The sequence below is a fragment of the Benincasa hispida genome, unplaced genomic scaffold (assembly GCF_009727055.1).
Source record: "Benincasa hispida cultivar B227 unplaced genomic scaffold, ASM972705v1 Contig544, whole genome shotgun sequence".
In the NCBI taxonomy this organism is placed as follows: Eukaryota; Viridiplantae; Streptophyta; class Magnoliopsida; order Cucurbitales; family Cucurbitaceae; genus Benincasa; species Benincasa hispida.
Window position 1 is genome coordinate 433,532 of NW_024064913.1, and position 21,134 is coordinate 454,665.

Genomic DNA, 21,134 nt, shown 5'->3' on the forward strand with positions numbered 1-21,134 from the left:
ACAATGTTATAAAATATGTTTTTGTTTCTAATTTTATCTTTTTTTTTTTCCTAAAATTTTCTGTGTTTAGTACAATTTCTCTCTAACTTTCTCTTTACAACTCCACCCCATCTCTGACAAAGTATCGGATTTCAATAATTAAAATCCCATATATATGTAGGTTATAAAAGCTAGTCCCTACAAGGAAAACAACAACAATAATGGTAAGAAACAAACAGCCAAAAATAATAAAATAATTCATGACTAAGGTGGTAATAAAAAGGGGTGGGCAGTGGAGATTGTTGCAAGTGTTTATGTCAAAAGCAATCTCTAAGAAAGATTCTGAAACCATGTCTCTTGCTGGAAAGCTTGTGAGTGAATTAGAATTAAATGCATCTGCAGAGAAATACTACAAAGTCTTCAAAGATAAAGTTTCTCATATTCCCAATATTTGCCCAAACATCTTCAATAAGGTTGAAGTTCATGAAGGTGATTGGGACAATCATGGCCATGGCTCCATCAAAATATGGAATTACACCATTGGTACGTATATAAATAATCCCGACCCCGACCTCGACCCCTTCTATAATCACTTATTGCTTTATTGTTTTAATTTGTTTTCGTAAAGATAACTCTTTTCTAATCTATGATTTTTTTTCCATATATGGTTGTTAAGATGGCAAGCCTGAAGTCTTCAAAGAACAAGTTGAGTTCGATGACGAGAAGTTGGCAGTAATTTTGATTGGATTGGAAGGAGATGTGTTCGAACATTACAAAATCTTCAAGGGAACATATCAAGTTGTGCCAAAAGATTCCGAACATTGTTTGGCAATTTTAACCTTAGAATATGAAAAAATTAAAGATGATTCTCCATATCCATACAAGTACCTTGATCTCATGAATAGACTCACTAAAGACATCGAAGCCCACCTTAAGTAAAAAGTCTTTTATGCCCAAATCGAGCTTTCATCACTCTCTGCCCTATTTCCATCACTTTTTCTTTTGAAGTCATGTGTCAAGCTTGAGTTGTGTGTCTTTTCTTACTTATTATTATGCTTCTCTATGCTTATTGAAGTGAATAATGGTTATGGTCCCCCATAAAGGTGATGAAGCTGGATTATTATGTTTTTTTTTTTTTTAATATATAATATGATATAAAATGTCTTTGAATAATTTATATCCCTACTCAATCCTTTTTTAGAAAATTATAAACAATATATATTAGAGAAATTTTCACAGAAAGAAAAAATGTCAAACTATTTACAGAAATAGTAAAAGAAAAAAAAATACTTAATATTTATAGACTCTTCTCAATCTCTATCAACAATAGACTTGTATCAGTTTCTATCAGAGATAGTATCAATTATAGACTTCTATCAGTTTCTATCAACGTCTATCTGTGATAAACACTGATAACAATATCTATCACAAGTATAATTAAATTTTACTGTTTGTGTAAATATTTTTTTTATTTTTCTATTTTTAAAAATCCCTCTATTACATATATAGAAATTTGATTTTAATTGAACATAGTAAAGGGAAAAAAAGATTAACATCCATGATTAAACAACCATGTCCATTGTTTAATGAGTTAGGGTTATCTTAAATTTAATATTATCTTTAATGCTACCCATGTTCATTATCTGCTCTTTTAGCTTTTAGGTCTATAATTATACTGGTCTATTAAGTAAATATAATTTCGTAATTAAACTATCCAATGAGTTGTGATATATAAAGATATAAAACCTTAGAGATTGATCCTCTCCCAACCTAATTTAATTAGTTTTTTTTTCTTCTCTGTCAATAAATCTAATTAAGTTTTAAATGAAGGTTAGGAGAGAAAAATTCAATTCCTTACTAGGTCAATATCATGGATCTAACTCTAATCATTGTGATAATTACTTAGTACCCAAATTTTGACTTTTATTTTTTTATATAAATTAAGTTAGGATTTTATTGTATAATCACAAAATTAAAATATAGATATGGTATCACGTAAATGTGGCACCACAACAAACTTATTGGAACAATTGATTTTCCATTAATGATTTATTATATATCTTTTGTTGGGCTCATGACCCTTTACAAGTCTCAAATACTGAAGATCACTGTTGAAGAGATGAAGAAATGACTTAAATCAATTAATGCAAATCTTCGATGCTCGGAACTTGACACTCGACACCTTGTTACTCGATCCTCGATCAGAATTCCCTTCTTCGTTTGATTGGTCTCTATTAATCCTCGATGCAAATCGATGATAACAGAGTTAATACTCAATCATACTCGACGGTTCTTGAACAATGCACGGTGCAACTAGAAGGTGAAAATAATGTACTCGGACCTACTCAATAGCAATAATTCGAGGCACGATTGACTCGATAACTTGATACTCGATGCGGTTTGTAATGTAAACGATTGGCGCACGATTTGCAGTGAAGTATTACTCGATTGAAAACAAGAAATATAAGGAGAAAGAAAGAGACATAGTGATTTACGTGGTTCGGCAAGGTTGCCTACGTCCATGGGAAGATCTTAAATCTTTTACTAACTGAAAATTGCTTATAGATTTTAGTTTACAAGAAAACTAAGAAAATATGATAATTCTCTCTCTCTCTTTTTTTTTCAATTTGAAATCAGTGATATTTATAATGATATACCAGCTGAACGTTATTAAAAATAGTTATAAACAAACTAAAAATTTGAGATATTTGAGTCAAACTTTCATCTTTTATGTTAAGGCTGCAAATTATTTTTTATTATGCATCATTCGTAGAATAAAAAAGACATTTATCGATTGTTTATGTTTTTCTATGGATTACAACCGCACATTCTTTTCAATCTTTTACTTAAAAGAAATATATAGTGGTATACATGAAATCAATTCTGCAACAAGAATCAATTTGTACATGAAGCATTATGGCCCTATGTCGTCGTTTGCAAAAGATAAATCAAATGAAATTTATATAATTGAACTACACAACTACTACTATAAAGACATAGTAATGTTATTCATAGCTTAATTCGGACTCGTTAGTGGATTTTATGTGTTTATTTCCTTATATTGTAGGTACCAAGCAATTAAGAGGTAGAATTAATCATTTGGTGAAGAACGACGTTAATTTGAAACAATTTGGAGTTGATTGAACATCTGGGCTTCAAAGGGATTGGAAAGATTAAAATGGCATCGAGTTCCACCGAGTATGATCAGCCATCGAGCACCATTGAGTACCATCGAGTAAAATGTTATCAAGTAATCAAGAAAACGCTACCGAATCAACAAGCATCGAGTATCGAGTTGTCTTGGTAGTGGACATAGCGTTGCACTGCTACTTCAAGCGTCGCTACACTCCGAAGTTGCATCACCGCCAACATCCCAACGCATCTCAACATTGAACTCCAATGCTTGAAGGCAGATGCATCAACGAGCATTGCAACACTACGACAATTTGTAGACATGGAGCTGAGCGCACGCAAGTGAGCATTGGACTACGCGTTAGACTTCTTGTCTGACACTTCCCTCTCGCCACATCAACGTTGCAACACTATTCCAAGCATTGCAATGCTGCGTTGATCACTATAAATCACTTTTCTCCACCCTAGGTAATGATATGCCGAATTTTGGAGGCCAAATCGATGAAGGCCGAAGTTAATCTTCATTCTTCTTCTATTCCCTTCAATTTTCAGTATCTTTAGGTTAGTTTTTATTTTATTTTCGGATTATGAACATATATTGCAACATATCCCGTTGGTTTGTCTATGAATCGATGAGGTAATCTTTCGTTTAGTTTGTGGATTGAACGTTATTTGAAAAAGGAGAATCCACCTTAGAAAGAGATTAGGAGGGTTAGAGATTGTCCAAAGAGTTCTTCACCCTATTTTCCAGAATTATCTTAGTTTATTTTTGTAATTTTATTTATTCTCATCTTTCATTCTTTTGAACCTTATTCTTGTAATCATTTTTTATGATGTAATGAAATCTATTCATTTTGTTCTTAATCATGAGCTAAATTCTTAATGAGGTTCACTTATGTTGCTAATCTAGGGTTTTATGACCTGAGCAATTCTTAATCATGTGCATTTTCTTTTTTCAATTTATGGTTAAAAATTGCTAAGATAAATTGGTCACTTAATTTAGAAATGTAGTGAAATCTTAATACCGAGAAAGATATGATGTAATATGATGTCACAAAGAAATAAGATATACAATAGGATAAATAAATTACATGAAATTAAGCTAAGATTCAGCTAACCATAGAAATATAAATATTAACTTATTAGAGCTCCTAAAGAAACTTCATACAAAACCAAATAGGAGGAGTTTTTAATCCATGACTAAGTCATTGTTCAGATATGATGTGGTCGGATTGCTCAAGACATACTGCCCGGTTGGTTAAAATATAGTCGTATCCCTATCCATCCATTCTTGTTTATTATTTTCATCAATGTTCTGCTTAGTCACTAAATTTTTACACTTCGTTACTTTTGTTACATTGAATGCATTGCCTTTAGAGAACTAAATTTAAAAACTAGTCTTGTGAAATTCGACACTTGAAATACACCAAGTTTTATTACTTCAATGAAAATGTAATGCTGCAAGTTTAGGAGGTGGCATGAATGAATCGAGATCACAACTAAATGAGAGGCATCTTGAGGATATGAAAGTATGGTTAAGAGAAATGCTTAAAAGAATTGAAAGTTACTACCTATACTAATAAGTTCCACCTTCCTCCTTGATGGCTCAATCATATGAACTCCAAGTTTAATTGTGTTTAGCTCTGATCAATTATATGTTGGGCAACCTCTTAGAAATTTTTCTAGGAAGGATGTGAGTGAGGACTATTTAATTAAAACTCTTTTATTTAAGTTGATCAATTTTTTTTAAATAAAAAATAAAATAGGGAAAAAGTTTTCAAGGAGAATTCAATCCCTGCAAATTTCACATCAGGAATCTCCACTCTGATCTCCCTGAAAAATTTTGCAAGGACGAAAAATGAAAGGGGAGGGAAAAAGGGGATGGAGAAGCCATCCTCAACCCCATCTTGCGCTGTGGACATCTCTAAGTTTTGTTTGCTGGATAGCATTTCCAACCCAATCTAAAGTTTAAATTATACTAATATATACCAAACCACATAGTTGTTATTTGTGCATGTTTGGTAATGATTATGAAATAGTTAAAATTAGTTTTGTCATGTTTAAAATTACTACTATGAACTATGCTTTTGGTCATACTTCGGAACTAATTTTGATGATATGAAAACTACATTTAAAATATTAAATTAATTATAAATAATTAAAAACGTATTTTAAAGTAATTTTAAACGTAACCATGACAATTATTTTGATAATTTCAAAACTACTCACAAATATATGTTATGGGAATGTTGGAAAACGGTTACAATTTTTTTGTCAACATCTTTTGAAAGGGAAACAAACAAAATAAGTTAACATCATTATTAATTTTCTATTTCCTTAGTTTTTTTTTATTTTAATCAAAGAGATGGAGAAAATCTGTTGCAAAGAGACATCAATTCATTGAAAAATAGAAGGTAGAGAGAAATAGATGAGTGTGAAAGAGCTAGAGAGAATAATATATTAAATTTGGAAAAACTGAAGTTGGAGAAATGAAAATGTTAATTAAATACAGAAATAATATATTTTTAGACACTATTTTTTTTTTAAAAAAAAAAAGTCTACTTACAATTAAAAATTGAATACTTGCAAACTTATTAAGAAACAGCAATTAAATGATATGTAATGAATTCTCCATAATTTAAATTTTGTAATAATCTAATTCTAATTGTGGAAAAAAATCTTGATAGTTTGAATATACCATTGGTTGAACATGGTAGTAATCTTCATCTCCCACCAAATCTATAATCTAATTTTTGTACACATACGTGCGATATCTAGGTTGTTTGTCAAACCAGATCTCATTATACTTGAATGAGACATTTTTACGATACGTAAGGACCAAATTGGTATATGTTTTAACCGAAATAGACTACCATTATTACCTCAATGAAAGCTTGAAGATCATCGAAGAATTGAGAAAACATACTAGAATAATTTGGAAATTAATATTCTATATGAAAAGAAATGAATAAAAAAATTAAAAGATCAAAATAAGAAGAAGATGAAGAAGATAGTAACTCTAAACATCTATGAAACTCAAATTACACAACCGATTTTATTAAGATTCCGTTTGGTAATCATTTTGTTTTTTAAAATTAAACCTATAAACACTACTTCCACCTTTAAATTTATTCCTTTGTTACGTACTTTTTACGGCCAGTAATTTAAAAAACTAGGCCAAATTTTGAGGAAAAAAAAAGTAGCTTTTATAGTGTTGTTTTTGTTTTTGGAATTTAGCTAAGAAAAACATAAACCAAAAGAAAAATGATATCCAAAAGGGGTCTAAACATATTTTAACATTCTCTAAATATGTAGTTTAAATACCCTCATGTTTTTCATTATCAATATATTTTATTTGATACTATGCAATTGTTGATATTGAGAAAGTTGAATGGTTACTTTTTGATTGCTACAATAGATTTCCACTTAAGTTTGATTAAGTTCGATATCGATGAATAGACCTTTCAACCATTGGCTTTCCTTAATAGCCTTTAACAATGCTATAAATTCAGCCTCGACTATGTAGAGAGCCACGAACTGAGTGTAAAGTAGCTTTCTAACTTATTAAATTTTCACCAAGAATAATAAACTTGAGAGAGCACAACTTTGGTCTAAATCTTCAATGTAATGAGAATTCACATAATTAAAAATTTGGAATTATACTATTAGTATGTGTTGAAATATGTTGCATTACCTCTAAGAGCATATTTGTAGTTTACTCTATATTACTAAATTAGGGTTTCTCCTCATTCTATTTATATCTGAGATTGGGGTCTCTTGTAAGCATGACATTAAACAATAAAACTTTTCTATCGTGGCTTTTTCTCCCTAGATTAGGGTTTTCCACGTAAACCTTGTCTTGTCTCTTTTCTTTCTATCTTTCAATATGGTATCAGAGCAAGGTGATGAAACCCTAGCCCCGATAGAAGAAATTCATCATCAAACTTGGTAGGTGAGGGAACATTGGCAAACACGACTAATGTGGCTGTGATTCAAGCAACCATCAATCGATATCTCCAAACCATCTTAAACCCAATGCAACCCGAACCATCTAGAGCCCCGTCACCAGACTTCATCATCTAGGATTGTATCAGCAATAGCGGAAGCACATAGATCATCTAAGCATTCTCTTGCATAAAAACAAGTGAGTTTCAAGACCTACCTCTTGTAGAACTTCTTCAAAGCTCCTTCTCTAGCTGCTATCTTCTCCAAATCTTATTGCAGATTGCCTCAAAATCTTCCCCACTATTCTCTTCATGCTTTAGATTGAGTTGTGGGACTCAAAACAAGCTTGAATCAAGGGATGAAGGAGAAAAGCTAACTGCAACAACCTTTGTTGAAGAACCTTTCTTCAAACCAAATTTTCTCTAAAATTCTCTATAGATTGCATCCCAATTTTCACTCCAATCTCATCATTATATAGCAGATCAATATGCAAAGGAGAGACTTGCATGAGTTGCAGCTGATGCTTGGAGAAAACAAAGCAAGGTTGAATGCATTTTGTGTGAGCTACTTGAAAATATGGATAATGGGAAATCAACATTTTCGATTTAAATGTTTTGTTTTCTAATTTTCAAATTTTATCTCAAAAATCAAAATTTGATTTTATAAAATCTATTTTGATTTTAAAAATGAAAATTTTAATTAATTTCATAAATTAATTATTAAATAACACTTAATTAATTTAATATCAAATATTAAATTAATTTTAGCACATATCCATCTTTTTATATTTGAATCATATTTAAATATATAAATTTTCCTATTTCGTTTAATTCTCAAATTAAACATGTAATTATATTTTATATAATTACTACTTCCCTTAATTCTAATTTGAACAATTCAAATTAACATATCACGTTATTCTAGAGCTAATCTATTACGAGCTAGTAGGGGGACCTCGTGGACCTAAAGATCATAGGCTCCAACGATCCGAGATTAATTGCCTAATCAAATTAGACCAAATTAATCTTCATTCGTTAACTAATGGGTCACTCTACTAAACCCCATAGTTGCATTCCCCTCGTTGTAGATATATTATGTCCACATGATTTAACCATAATCACCAAGTCGACCCTTCACAGGTTGTTCGTAATAACAACTAGGTCAAATATTTGTTTTACTTCCGAGATTATGTCTTATTCCTCAAGTCCCTACCGATCCTCTAATGAACAATTTGTTTGTGATCCAATCACTAAACCAAACTCTCTTAACTCAGTGGGGGGGTGTGACCCTTTGTTCAAGACCTGGATTCAATACTTGAAAGAATAACCTTTCTTCTATCCCTAAATCGGATAGGCGTGAACTCCGTCTTGCACCCTATATCCCCAGCTATCTATCCAGTCTTACCCCTGAAATGGGATTCTTATTGAGCCGACCTATTGAGCCAACCCTGAACTATGCAAATCTAAGGGAAATCCCGACTAAACAAGAGTTCATAGTTAGCTCTCGGATTAAAATCAAGTTACCTAGGTCATCTAGGTAAAATAGTCAGTCTTAAACAGTAAACAATGTTATAAAGTAAGAGTGACTTATTTCTTGATCCTGATCTTATGCAAACTCATTGCATAGGACGGCCTTACTTTTCAGGTCATAATATGTACGAATTAGGATCACATCGTATGTAGCACTTTACAACTCTTTGTAATAACTACAGAGTAGGCCGCATCCAATGATGTTACTAGAATAAGGTACCTAATCTTATTCATGTACCATGAATTATTTTGACTATTTACACGAACCTGATCCACTCTTATGTCTCCACATAAAGTTCAAGTACTCATACAATAGTCGTGGATCTTAGTTTATTGGATTTAGACTTTCATACAATTTATGAGATCAATAACAAGTATATTGATAATAGAAAATGTTTATTAGTTTACAAACAGTGAGTTTTTAGGACAAAAAACCCAACAATACTCCCACATGGACTAAAACTTCAATGGATCAATATATACAAATATATACAATGTTGAGTTTACATGGAGATAATAAAATGTCAAGTACAATAAACTAGGGCACTACAATACCAATAAATTCTCCCACTTGCCTAGTGATATAAAACTCGTAAACCTAGTCCTACTAGGTGACCCTAGAAGACTTTAGCCGAGAGGGTCTTCGTAAATGGATCAGCGAAATTGTCTTGGGAAACAATCTTAGTGACGATAACGTCTCCTTTGTACACAATCTCCATCATGAGATGGTACTTCCATTCGATATGCTTTCCCATTTTATGGCTTCGTGGTTCCTTTGAATTTGCAACTGCTCCACTGTTGTCACAATAGAGAGTGACAGGCAAATGCAAATAGATTCCAATTCAAGGTCCATGGGTTTAATCCATTGATCTTTGTCTACATCGTTCATTGCTTGATTAAAAGACAATGGATCCTCTAAACCATCATTTGGTATGATGACTTGAGTTTCAGTTACACCCATGTACCGGTCAGGCTGTTGTACAACCTTCCCATTACAACGAGGTATTCTCTACTCTTGAGAAGGATGTGAAGTATCAGTTTCATCAGCAACTCTTATTGATGAACCTGCTCTATCAACAACTCTTGTTGAAGGACCTGCTCGATCAACAACTTTTCTTGATACATTTGTCGTTTTTCTGGATATTTTTTCTATTACTAGCTTACTACGAGGTTGATGGTTCTTTATTTAATCTTCTTCTAGGAAGGATGCATTTTTTGATAGAAATACTTTATCTTCCTGAGGATCATAGAAGAAACCACCTTTAGTTTTTTTGGGTAGCCTACAAATAAGCATACTTTTGAACGGTGTTCCAGCTTTTTAGGATTTTGCACCAACACATGTTCTAGATAACCCAAAATCCTGAAGTGATGTAAATTTCATTTACATCCCATCCAGAGCTCATAAGACATTTTAGAAACGCTTTTCAAGAGAACTATGTTCAAAATATATAACATCTCAACTGTGTGTCCCAAAAAAGAATTTGGTAACTGAGTGTAACTCATCATAGAACGAACCATGTCCAACAAGGTTCTGTTTCTCCTTTCTGCCACACTGTTCTGTTGAGATGTGCTAGGGGTTGTGAGTTAAGACTGAATTCCATGTTCTATCAAGTAGTTCTGTAATCGGTGTCCATATACTCACCACCTCGATCCAATCGAAGTGTTTTAATCTTTTTATCTAATTGGTTCTCAACCTCAGCTTATACTCTTTGAACTTTTCAAAAGTTTTGGACTTTTGGTGCATTAGGTAAACATGTCCATATCTGGAATAATCATCTATAAAACTGATGAAATATTCATACCCTCCTCTTGCTCTAAGCTTTAGAGCCCCACAATGGTCTGAGTGAATCAGCTCTAGGGGTTCTTTAGCTCTAAGACTTTTTCCAGAAAAATATCTTTTTGTCATTTTACCCTCGAGACAGGACTCATAAGGTGGTAATGAACTGTCTTCCATCTTATTTAAATGACCGTTCTTAACAAATCTCTTAATCCTGTTGAGATTTATGTGACCCAGTCTCAAGTGACAAAGATAGGCATTTGGAGAAATCTTCCTTTTTTTATGAGTCCCAGCAGTTTTAAACATCTTTATGTTCAAAACAGCTTTGACCTCAGTTGGTTTTAACATGTACAAGTTATTTTCTAATTTTACAGAATAAAATTGTTTATTTCCCATTTTGATGAACACTTCACCATTTTTGAAATAAACTTTATAATTTTGCTCTATCAAATAAGAGACAAAAATTAGATTCTTTTTCATAGAAGGAATATAATATACATTTTTCAAATAAATGTACTTGTCTCCTATAAATAACTTGATATCTCCCACTGCTTTGGCTGAAACAATCTCCTCGGTCCCTACCTTAAGGATTGTTTCACCTTCTGTAAATTATCTCTAGGAACTTGTTTCCTGTGAGATAGTACATACATGATTAGCGGCACCTGAATCAATTATCCATATTTTATTTTTTTCCACTAAACATGCTTCGATAACAAGTAAATCATATTTATCTTGTTGTTCGAATTCATCATCTCATCTACATAATTCATAATTTTAGATGAGTTGGGAGATAGAGAACAATCCTCTGTTGAAACTCTTTTGGTGTACTGAATCGCGAGTAATTTGTTTGTCGATTTGATTTTACTGTTATATACATCGAAAGCAAGTATTCTAGAATTCGACATGCTTATAAATTTCAAACAAATTCTAATTAGCATATTGTAACTAAATCCAAAATCAAGTTTTAGCAAAAAGTAATAATGTACCCATGATCATTATTTATTTGTAATGATATTTTAGTTAGTCAAAATAGGTGCTACCGAGGGGTAGTCAGATACTCCTTCACTGAAACAAAAAATTTTGACCAAACACTATCCCCGAAATAACTCTTATTCCTATAGTCGTTTAGTCAAAGTTTTCGGTCAAGATCTTTACTAACAACTGAGTAATTCATGTAAGTGTGACCCGCCATTTTCATATCCTATAGAATGGTATGAATTTGCCTCCGAAATAGAAGACAATATCCAAGACGAAACTATAAGACCCTATTCATTTTACTGAAGCCTATATTGTTCTGAATCCTATGTTACAACCCTTCGTAGGGATAGTCATCGCTAAACGACTAGCAAAGGGCCGCTTAAAGCTAACCAGCAGACACAACATAGGAATCTCACAATCCAGACTAATGAAGGAGACTGTATTATATATTGACACATATTCTTCACCCATTTACTATGAAATACTTCCTCCATTTACCTTGATATTGACTCATACAAAACACTTTCTGAATGGAGGTCACTTCTAGGGTTACACGAAGCGTCATATGAATCTCATGATGTAAACTATATGAAGACGTGGTAGTTAAAATTTATATATCGAATAATAGATTTATGTTTGAACAACTTTCCCTTATTCACCGAAATTTAGATTTAAGCTAAAAATACTGTCCGAATGGAGGTCACTTCCAGGGTGACACGAAGTACTGCTTAAATCTGGATTGTGAACTCTTAGAGACGTGAGAGCTAAAAATAACGTATCATATATGTTATTATTCTCCCACTGAAGTTTTCTAATAACTCTATCATATAGAAGTTATTAAACTGCCACTGAAGTGTTCAATTTGGGTAGATTTATACTTAGGTTTTTTTCGGCTAATAAAACAACCCTAAGTCTATGTGGTTTATCCAAGTATAACTCTTATAATTGGATTTTAACCTATGATGTCTAGATGATAAACCATTTTATTACCTCACATCACTCACGTATGCTCATAAAACCAGTTACCAATGCTCAATAATTCGGCCATAATCCCCAAGTAGGAGGTGTTCCATAAACCGTCAACTTAAGTACCCCCAGCTTTAGATAGGATTATAAACCGGTTGAGTTTGTAACCTAGGTTTTATAAGTCATGACAACTAAAATAGGTGGTCAACCTACGTGAGCATGCAGCTCTTTGCATAGTTTTCTGACCTATAGTAACAATTACGATACCACTCTGGAGATGCCAATTGCTTTGAGGAAGGGAACCAAGTCATATACAAAGTACCATTTGCATAGTTTTCTGACCTATAGTAACTTATCTCCTGGTTTTAAGGCTTTCACTACCCAACTTGATGATCTAGCAATACCTACCAGTGTACATGTGGCCATGGAAGTTCCCGAGTGGAAAGCAACAGTAATGGATGAAATGAGAGCTCTCGAAGTGAATAAACTTCGGAGATAGTAGCTCTCCCTAGAGGTGACAAGATAGTTGGTTGCAAATGGGTGCTCATGGTGAAGTATAGGTCTGACGGAACGCTCGAGAGATATAAGACCAGGTTAGTTGCTAAAGGGTACACTCAGACATATGGAATTGATTATTCAGAAAATTTTTCTCCGATAGCTAAACTAAATAAGATCTGAGTTCTTCTTTCTTTTGTCGTGAATAAAGATTGGCCCCTAAATCAACTGGATGTAAAAAATGCCTTCCTGAATGGTGAGTTAGAAGAGGAGGTTTACATGAGTCTGCCTCCAGGTTTAGAAGGTAAGTTTGTTAACCATGTTTGCAAACTCGGGAAATCCTTATATGGTTTGAACCAGTCTTTTAGGGTATGGTTCAACAAGTTCACAGTGTTTGTCAAATCCCAAGGGTTTGTTCAATGGAATTCTGATCATACATTGTTTACCAAAAAATAACCTTTAGGGAAGATTGTTATTTCGGTGATGTATGTTGATGACATCATTTTATCAGGAGATGACATAGCAAAAATTGTTAAGCTAAAACAAAGGATGGCAGGTGAATTTGAGATCAAAGATCTTGGTAGTCTGAGGTATTTTCTCTGGATGGAAGTGGCGAGATCGAAAGCAGGAATATCTATGTCTCAATGGAAATACACTCTGGACTTGTTAAAGGAAACAGGAGTGACTGGATGCAAAACCATTGACACTCCTATTGAGGTCAATGGCAAACAGAAAAGAATTACGGAAGGAGTTCCTGTAAATAAGGAGAGGTATCAATGCCCGGTAGGAAAACTGATTTACTTATCTCATACTGGGCCCAAAATTTCTCATGTTGTGAATTCGGTACGTTAGTTCATGCAGAATCCATATGAGGAGCACATGGAAGCAATGACTTGAATTCTGAGATACCTGAAGTCCACCCAAGGGAAGGGCTTAATGTTTAGAAAATATGATACACGGAGCATCAAAGTATATACTGACTCAGATTGGGCAGGATTAATGATTGATAGAAAGTCAACCTCAAGATATTGTACCTTTGTGTAGGGAAATTTGGTGACTTGGCGAAGTAAAAAACAGGGTGTATTAGCCAGAAGCAGTGTTGAAGAAGAGTATAGAGCTATGAGTCTGGGAGTGTGTGAAAAAATTTGGTTGCAGATAGTTTTGTCTGATCTTCACCAGGATAGTCCGGATCCCATGAAGCTGTATTGTGATAATAAGGCTACCATCAGTATTGCTAACAATCCAGTACAACATGATAGATCCAAGCACGTAGAAATAGACAGACACTTTATTAAAGAGAAGTTAGACCACGAGGTTACTTTTATTCCCTATGTACCTTCAGTCTAACAGGTTGCAAATATTCTTACCAAATGGTTATCGAGAAAGTCGTTTGAAGCTTGTGTTAGCAAGTTGGGTCTTGCCGATATCTACGCCCCAACTTGAGGGGGAATGTTGACATATGTTGCATTAGCCCTAAGGGCATATTTGTAGTTTACTCTATATTTACTAAATTAGGGTTTCCCCTCATTCTATTTATATCTGAGATTGGGGTCTCTTGTAAGCATGACATTAAACAATAAAACTTTTCTATCGTGGTTTTTTCTCCTTGCATTAGAGTTTTCTACGTAAAACTTGTCTTGTCTCTTTTGATTCCATCTTTCAATAGTATGTATACAAATCATCACAATTATGGCCATGTCTACATTCACTTGTTATTTTTCTCTTCATATTTTTTCATGAATAACCCTTTTTAAGGCATCGATCCCTTTATTTTTGTATGTGATTTGTTAAGATAGGAAAGTTGAGGTATTTAAACAACAAGTGGAATTTGATACGTCTGGACGACGTTTAGTGCCATTCGCATGGGAACAGCATCCTTGCGTTTCGAGCGTGGTTCGCGTGGGAGCAATGTCGTCTTGAGATTCGAGTGTGGTTTGGTGGGAGGAACGTTGTCTGGCCATTCGAGTGGTTCGCGTGGGAGAAACGTCGTCTTGCCATTCGTGGTTTGCGTGGGAGCAGTACCGTTGACAGGTTTCTTGAGAGAGCCAAAGGTAAACGGTAGGATGAGGGCTTCTTAAGAGAGGCAAAGGTAAAGTTGGGGGAAAAGGAAAAACTAAAAAACTAAAATAAAAAGGGAATGTAAAATTAAGGAGGGGGGAAGTGTGGAAAATAACTTGGCCATATATTTAGCAACATTTTAATATGTTGCTAAAAGTATTTGATATTTAGCGCCATTAATTGATGTGTTGCAGAATCTTTTAGTGACGCAAATTAGAAATATATCGCTTATAATGATATTTTGTGACATATCTTTAACACATTGCTATAAGTCGCTTTTTACCAACAAAAATTGCTTGTGCCACTAAAAATTTGTCGTTAAATATATTTTCTTGTAGTGGTCCTTTATGGAAGGGTTTGTAATTAATATAAAAAAGGGGTTTCTCAAAGTTAAAATAAAAGTAAAAGAAAAGAAGATGCATGGGCTTTCAACATGAATATATACAAAAATACTAAGGTGCATCTTGGGTAGCACTTATCTTTGTACATTTCACCAAATTGTCCAATCATAATTTGACATGGGTAAAATTCTTCTTGTTTCTTTTTTTTTTTTTTTTTACATATTTTAATGATTTTTTATCTAGATGATGAGAGTGAGATACATAAAAATGAGTGCTACCTGAGATGCACCTCAATATTAACCATATATATAATTTTATTCATGGAAATTTCAGATTAAATAGTACCTCCATGTCTAGTTACATGATAGCTCAAATGATTTGTAAATGAATTTTATTCATAGTTGTATTTTCATTATCATGAATAAAATAATAATCCCTACATGATCAACACCAATTGAGTCCATTCTTTCCAAAAAAAAATTGTCATTGTCGCTGATAATCTTCTGTAACAAGAGGGCAAACTTTCTCCCAAAATCATGATGATGCCATTTGAAAACTTGTAACAACAAGAAAGCTGACTTCTTTGAATTATATGGAGATTCATTTGAAGTTTTCAAACTTAACCATCAAAAGAAAATTCAAGTTTATTTCATACTACAATGATGTAATAAACATACTTAGTTCTTAGGAAATTACATGCAAATTTTTTTCCTCCATTTTTTCTCGAATCAATTTAAAACACAAAGAGAATCAAATCTCCTTAATCCAATTATATTCTAAGAGAAATATAACTCAGTAGCAGAAATCGTAAAAGAAACTCACACATGCAAGCTATTATTAATAGATTGTTGATTCAACCATATCAAACAAAATTCTTTTTAGCTATCTAACAACCTCTGATAATCTAAAGTTACTTCATCACCATTAATTCTTGGGACATGCTGCAGAAATCACATAAGAAGTTGTAAGGCGACTTTGTAGTAGGCAAAGTGTCTTTTTGATACTTTGAATCTCGAGTAACACTCACTGTCAGAACCTTGAGCATCTAAAAAATATCTAACTGTTAGTTAATTTTGACTATCAAATCCATGTAAACAAAATTGTAAAAAATACTCAAATCACACTTGGACTCTCAAAACAATCTAAAAAGTAAAAAGTCATTTTAACTCCTGAAACAACCTTAAAAGTTCCAAAAAGAGGCCCTAAGAGTAAATTTTGGTTATCAAATCCACCTACAAAGATCGTCAAAGTGATGAAGTGTCATTTTAATTATAAAAATAATTTAAAATGCTCTTAAAGAGTGTAAGTTACTCTTTGACTCTCAAAATAATCTCAAAAGTGCAATATGTCACCTTGACTCTCAATACCACCTAAGGGTACTTGAGCACCCTCCAAAAACAAAAAGTAACTCAAAACAATTGATAAGTGGCTACTCTGAAAGCGTCCTTCCTTCTCAATGCCTGGGCATCCGTAACTGTAGAATAGCCACAAAACAATATAAATATATGAAGTTGCAAAAATTAACAAAAATATATATACACAATAATGTGAACTTCAAATATTACATAATACTAGGCCTTATCTTTATGACAGATGTTGATTATTTCATTTATTGTGAAATTTTATATTGTACTTATTGTATTTATTTGCTATATTTTATTCTTTCCTTATTTGTAATTATTTATTCTTTCCTTATTTGTAATTGGGTATTTCTTCTATTTAAGAAACCCTTTCCTCCTAAGATTAATAAGAGAAAAGAATAATGGTTTCTAACATGGTATCAGAGAAACAAAATTTTTGAAACCCTAAAAATCAAAAAAAAAAAAAAAAACTTTTTTTTTTTCTTTTTGAAATCCTAGAAAAAACCCAGTCTTATGCCGACCGATTGCTGTTATCCGTCAGCTATAATTTTCGTAGTTGCTAGTTCGTTTATGCCATTGTGTTTTTTCTTTCTTTTTTTTTTTTTTTTTTCAGATCTACTGATTTTATATTTTTGGGTTTCCTTTTTTTCAACGATATGTCGGATACTAAGGTACCCATCATTCGAGTTTGCGACCATTGCAATAAACCTCGACATACACGTGAAACTTGTTGGGAAACTTCATGGAAAACTTGCGAATTGGAAAAGTTCCAAGTAACATGCCTCTAATGCTAATGTTATTGACTCCAACCCGTTTAACAAGGAGCAAATTGATCAAATTTTGAAGCTGCTACAAGCCAATTCATCATCTGGTAATCTTAGTGTTTTCTTGGCACAATCAAGTACTTGTCCTCAAGTTCTCTCTTGCCTTAATTCATCTCCATGGATTATAGACTCTGGAGCTTCTGATCATATGACCAGTTCGTCTTGTTTATTTGAATCATATTCTCCTGTGTATTGCAATAAAAAAATTCGCATTATCGATGGCAGCTTTACTTCTATTGCAAGAAAAAGGAACTATTCCTTTGACTACAAAACTTGTATTACATTCTGTCCTTCATGTTCCAAAATCAGCCTGTAACTTGTCATCTGATAGGAAACTCTCTAAGGATGCTAACTGTCGTGTTATCTTTTGTGAAACTCATTATATCTTTCAGGACTAGGAATCAGGGTGGACGATTAGACGTACTAGGATTATTGATGGTCTCTATTACTTTGATGAAGTTTTTGCTAGTCATAAAAAAGTTCAGGGCTTGAGTAATGTTTGTTCTCCTTCTGTTAAAGAAACTATCATGTTTTTTCATCGTAGATTAGACAATCCAAATTTATTTTATTTAAAGTATCTGTTTCTCGATTTATTTAAAAGATTTGATTGTTCAGTTTGTCAACGTGAAAGTTTCATTTTTTCCAAACTTCATCGATCCACCTATTTGCCTAAACTGTACAAGGCTTCATCACCTTTTTCCTTAATTCATAATGATATTTGGGTCCGTCTAAAGTCTTAACTCAGAGTGGTATGCATTGGTTTGTTACCTTTATAGTTGACCACACTCGTTTAACTTGGCTTTATTTGTTAACAAAAAAGTCAGAGGTAAAAGAGATTTTTGTTCGGTTTTACAATATGATAGAGACTCAATTTCAAACTATAACAGTACTGAATATTTCAATGAACAATTAACTAATTTTTTGCATGAAAAGGGCATTTTTCATCAAGTTACGTGTCGTGACATGCCTCAGCAAAATGGCATTATTGAGCGAAAGAATAGACACTTACTTGAAGTTGCTCGTGCCCTTATGTTCTTTATGAATGTTCCAAAATATTTATGGGGTGATGCCGTTCTTACAACTGCATATCTAATCAATCGAATTCCGGCTAAGATTTTGAATTTTAAAACTCCTCTTAATCACTTCAATGAGTTTTTTTCCTAATAACCGGCTGTCTTCTGATTTACCAATTAAATTGTTTGGGTGTACTACTTATGTCCACACTTCTCCTTCTTCTCGAACTAAGCTTGATCCTCGAGCCACTAAATGCATTTTTGTAGGCTATGTTTCTCATAAGAAAGCTTACAAATGTTTCGATCCTTTGACCCACAAGTATTTTGATAGTATGGATGTGTCTTTTTTGGAAAATCAACCTTTTTTTAGCCCAAATTTTCTTCAGGGGGAGATATCTAATCTTGAAGATAATTTTTGGGATACTTTATCTCTCCCAAACATTAGTGATCCTGCCATTATGAGCTTTAGTCATTCGATACAAAGTATGGAGAGTTCTTCTTCAGGGGGGAGAAACACTACAAAATGACTCTACAAGTCGAAATCCTAAACTATCTTTCTTATCATAGATTGTCCGACTGTCATAAAGCCTTCACATCCAAAATAACCAACCGATTTGTTTCAAGGAATATACAGGAAGCCTTAAATGATTTGAATTGGAAATTAGCAGTGATGGAAGAATTCAATGCACTGAAACAAAATTGCACATGGAACATAGTCGAACTACCAAAAGATAAGAAGACGGTGGGATGCAAATGAGTGTTCACTATAAAATGTAAAGCTGATGGTAGTATTGAAAGGTACAAGGCCAGATCGGTTGCCAAGGGGTTCACTCAGACCTATGACATTGATTATCTAGAAACATTTCCTCCAGTAGCTAAAATTAATTCTATTAGAATCTTGTTGTCTGTGGTAGTTAATTTTGATTGGCCTTTTTATCAACTTGATGTGAAGAATGTCTTTCTCAATGGGGATCTTGAAGAAGAGGTTTTTATGGACTTGCCACCTGGTTTTGAGGTGGATCTCGGGATTAACAAAGTGTGCGAGTTAAAGAAATCATTATATGGGCTTAAACAATCTCACAGAGCATGGTTTGAACGGTTTGGAAAGGCAGTCACAAGCTGTGGATTCAGTCAAAGTCAAGCTGATCATACTATGTTCTATAAACATACTAGAAGTGGTAAATTGATAGGTTTGATAGTGTGTGTTTTTGATATCATTCTTATAGGTAATGATGAGACAGGACTGAAAATCTTAAGAAAAACCTTGCTAATGATTTTCAAATCAAGGACCAAGGAACCTTAAAGTATTTCCTAGGAATAGAGTTTGCCAGATCTAAAAATGGTATTCTTGTCAACCAGAGGAAGTATATTCTTGACCTACTGAATGAGACAGGTTTACTTAGTTGCAAGATAGCAGAAACTCCTATTGAGCAAAATTTAAAATTGGTTACTGCAACTGAAAAAGAAGCTAAAGAAAAGGAAAAGTACTAGAAGCTTGTAGGGAGACTCATATACCTCTCTCACTCACGTCCTGGCATTGCTTTTGCAGTTAGTGTAGTAAGTCAGTTCATGCATGCTCCCGGGTCAGTTCACTTTGAAGCAGTTTATAGAATTTTGAGATATTTGAAAGGTACTCCAGGAAAAGATATATTATTAACGAAGCATGACCACCAAAACATTGAGGTTTACACTGATGTGGATTTGGGCAGGAAGCACGACTGATAGAAGATCTACTTCGGGGTATTGTTCTTTTGTTGGAGGAAATCTGGTTACTTGGCGAAGTAAAAAATAAAGTGTGGTTGCAAAAAGTAATGTTGAAGCAGAATTTAGGGCATTAGCCCATGGTATTTGTGAGGGCATATGGATAAGAAGACTATTGGAAGAATTGAATTTTTCTCAGACAATGCCCATACGCATCTATTGTGATAACAAGTCAGCAATTTCCATTACCCACAATCCAGTCCTTCATGATAGGACCAAACATATTGAAGTTGATAAACACTTCATAAAGGAAAAGATCGATGCAGAAATAATATGCATTCCCTTTCTCCCGACAACAGAGCAAATTGTAGATTTGTTAACCAAAGGTCTTCCAAAGTGGCAATTCAACAAGTTGATCGACAAGTTGGCTATGAATGATATCTTCAAACAAGCATGAGGGGGAGTGTTGATTATTTCCTTTATTTTAAAATTTTATATTGTACTTATTATATTATATTTTCTATATTTTATTCTTTCCTTATTTGTAATTATTTTATTCTTTTCTTATTTGTAATTGGGTATTTCTTCTATTCAAGAAACCCTTTCCTCCTAAGATAAATAAGAGAAAAGAATAATGGTTTCTAGCAACAGATAATCATGAATATTAGTTCATCCCAACTTGTTCAACAGCGAAAATCAAAATCACCAATACCAATACAGAACCTAATTTTTTATTGAAAACAAGGTAATAAAAAACCATGAGAAGAGCTATAATCAAATTCTTTTAAAAAGATATCACCAACCATGTGATAAAACTGTAATTAAATTCTTTTAAAACTATAACCAATCATGAAGAAATGGTTATTTGAAAACTATTAGCATTTCGGGTAAAAAGAGATAGAAGCATTATCACATCATTCCCTACTACCCGAAAAAGTTTGTTTCATACCTGAAATAAAGGAAGAGCTCAAAACAAAGAAACATACTCTGCTTCTTGGACTAAATTTCACTTTCCACTAAATCCGCCTGACCATA

At 33.2% G+C, this 21,134-nt stretch overlaps 1 protein-coding gene across 1 annotated transcript; it reads left to right on the forward strand.

The window, feature by feature from the left end:
- Positions 1-204: 204 nt before the first annotated feature.
- On the forward strand, positions 205-1,107 carry LOC120069669 (MLP-like protein 328). Its single transcript, XM_039021451.1, has 2 exons — positions 205-522; positions 656-1,107. Exons 1-2 carry the CDS (start codon positions 240-242, stop codon positions 916-918), a joined length of 546 nt encoding a protein of 181 aa, XP_038877379.1. The 5' UTR covers positions 205-239; the 3' UTR covers positions 919-1,107.
- Positions 1,108-21,134: the final 20,027 nt, after the last annotated feature.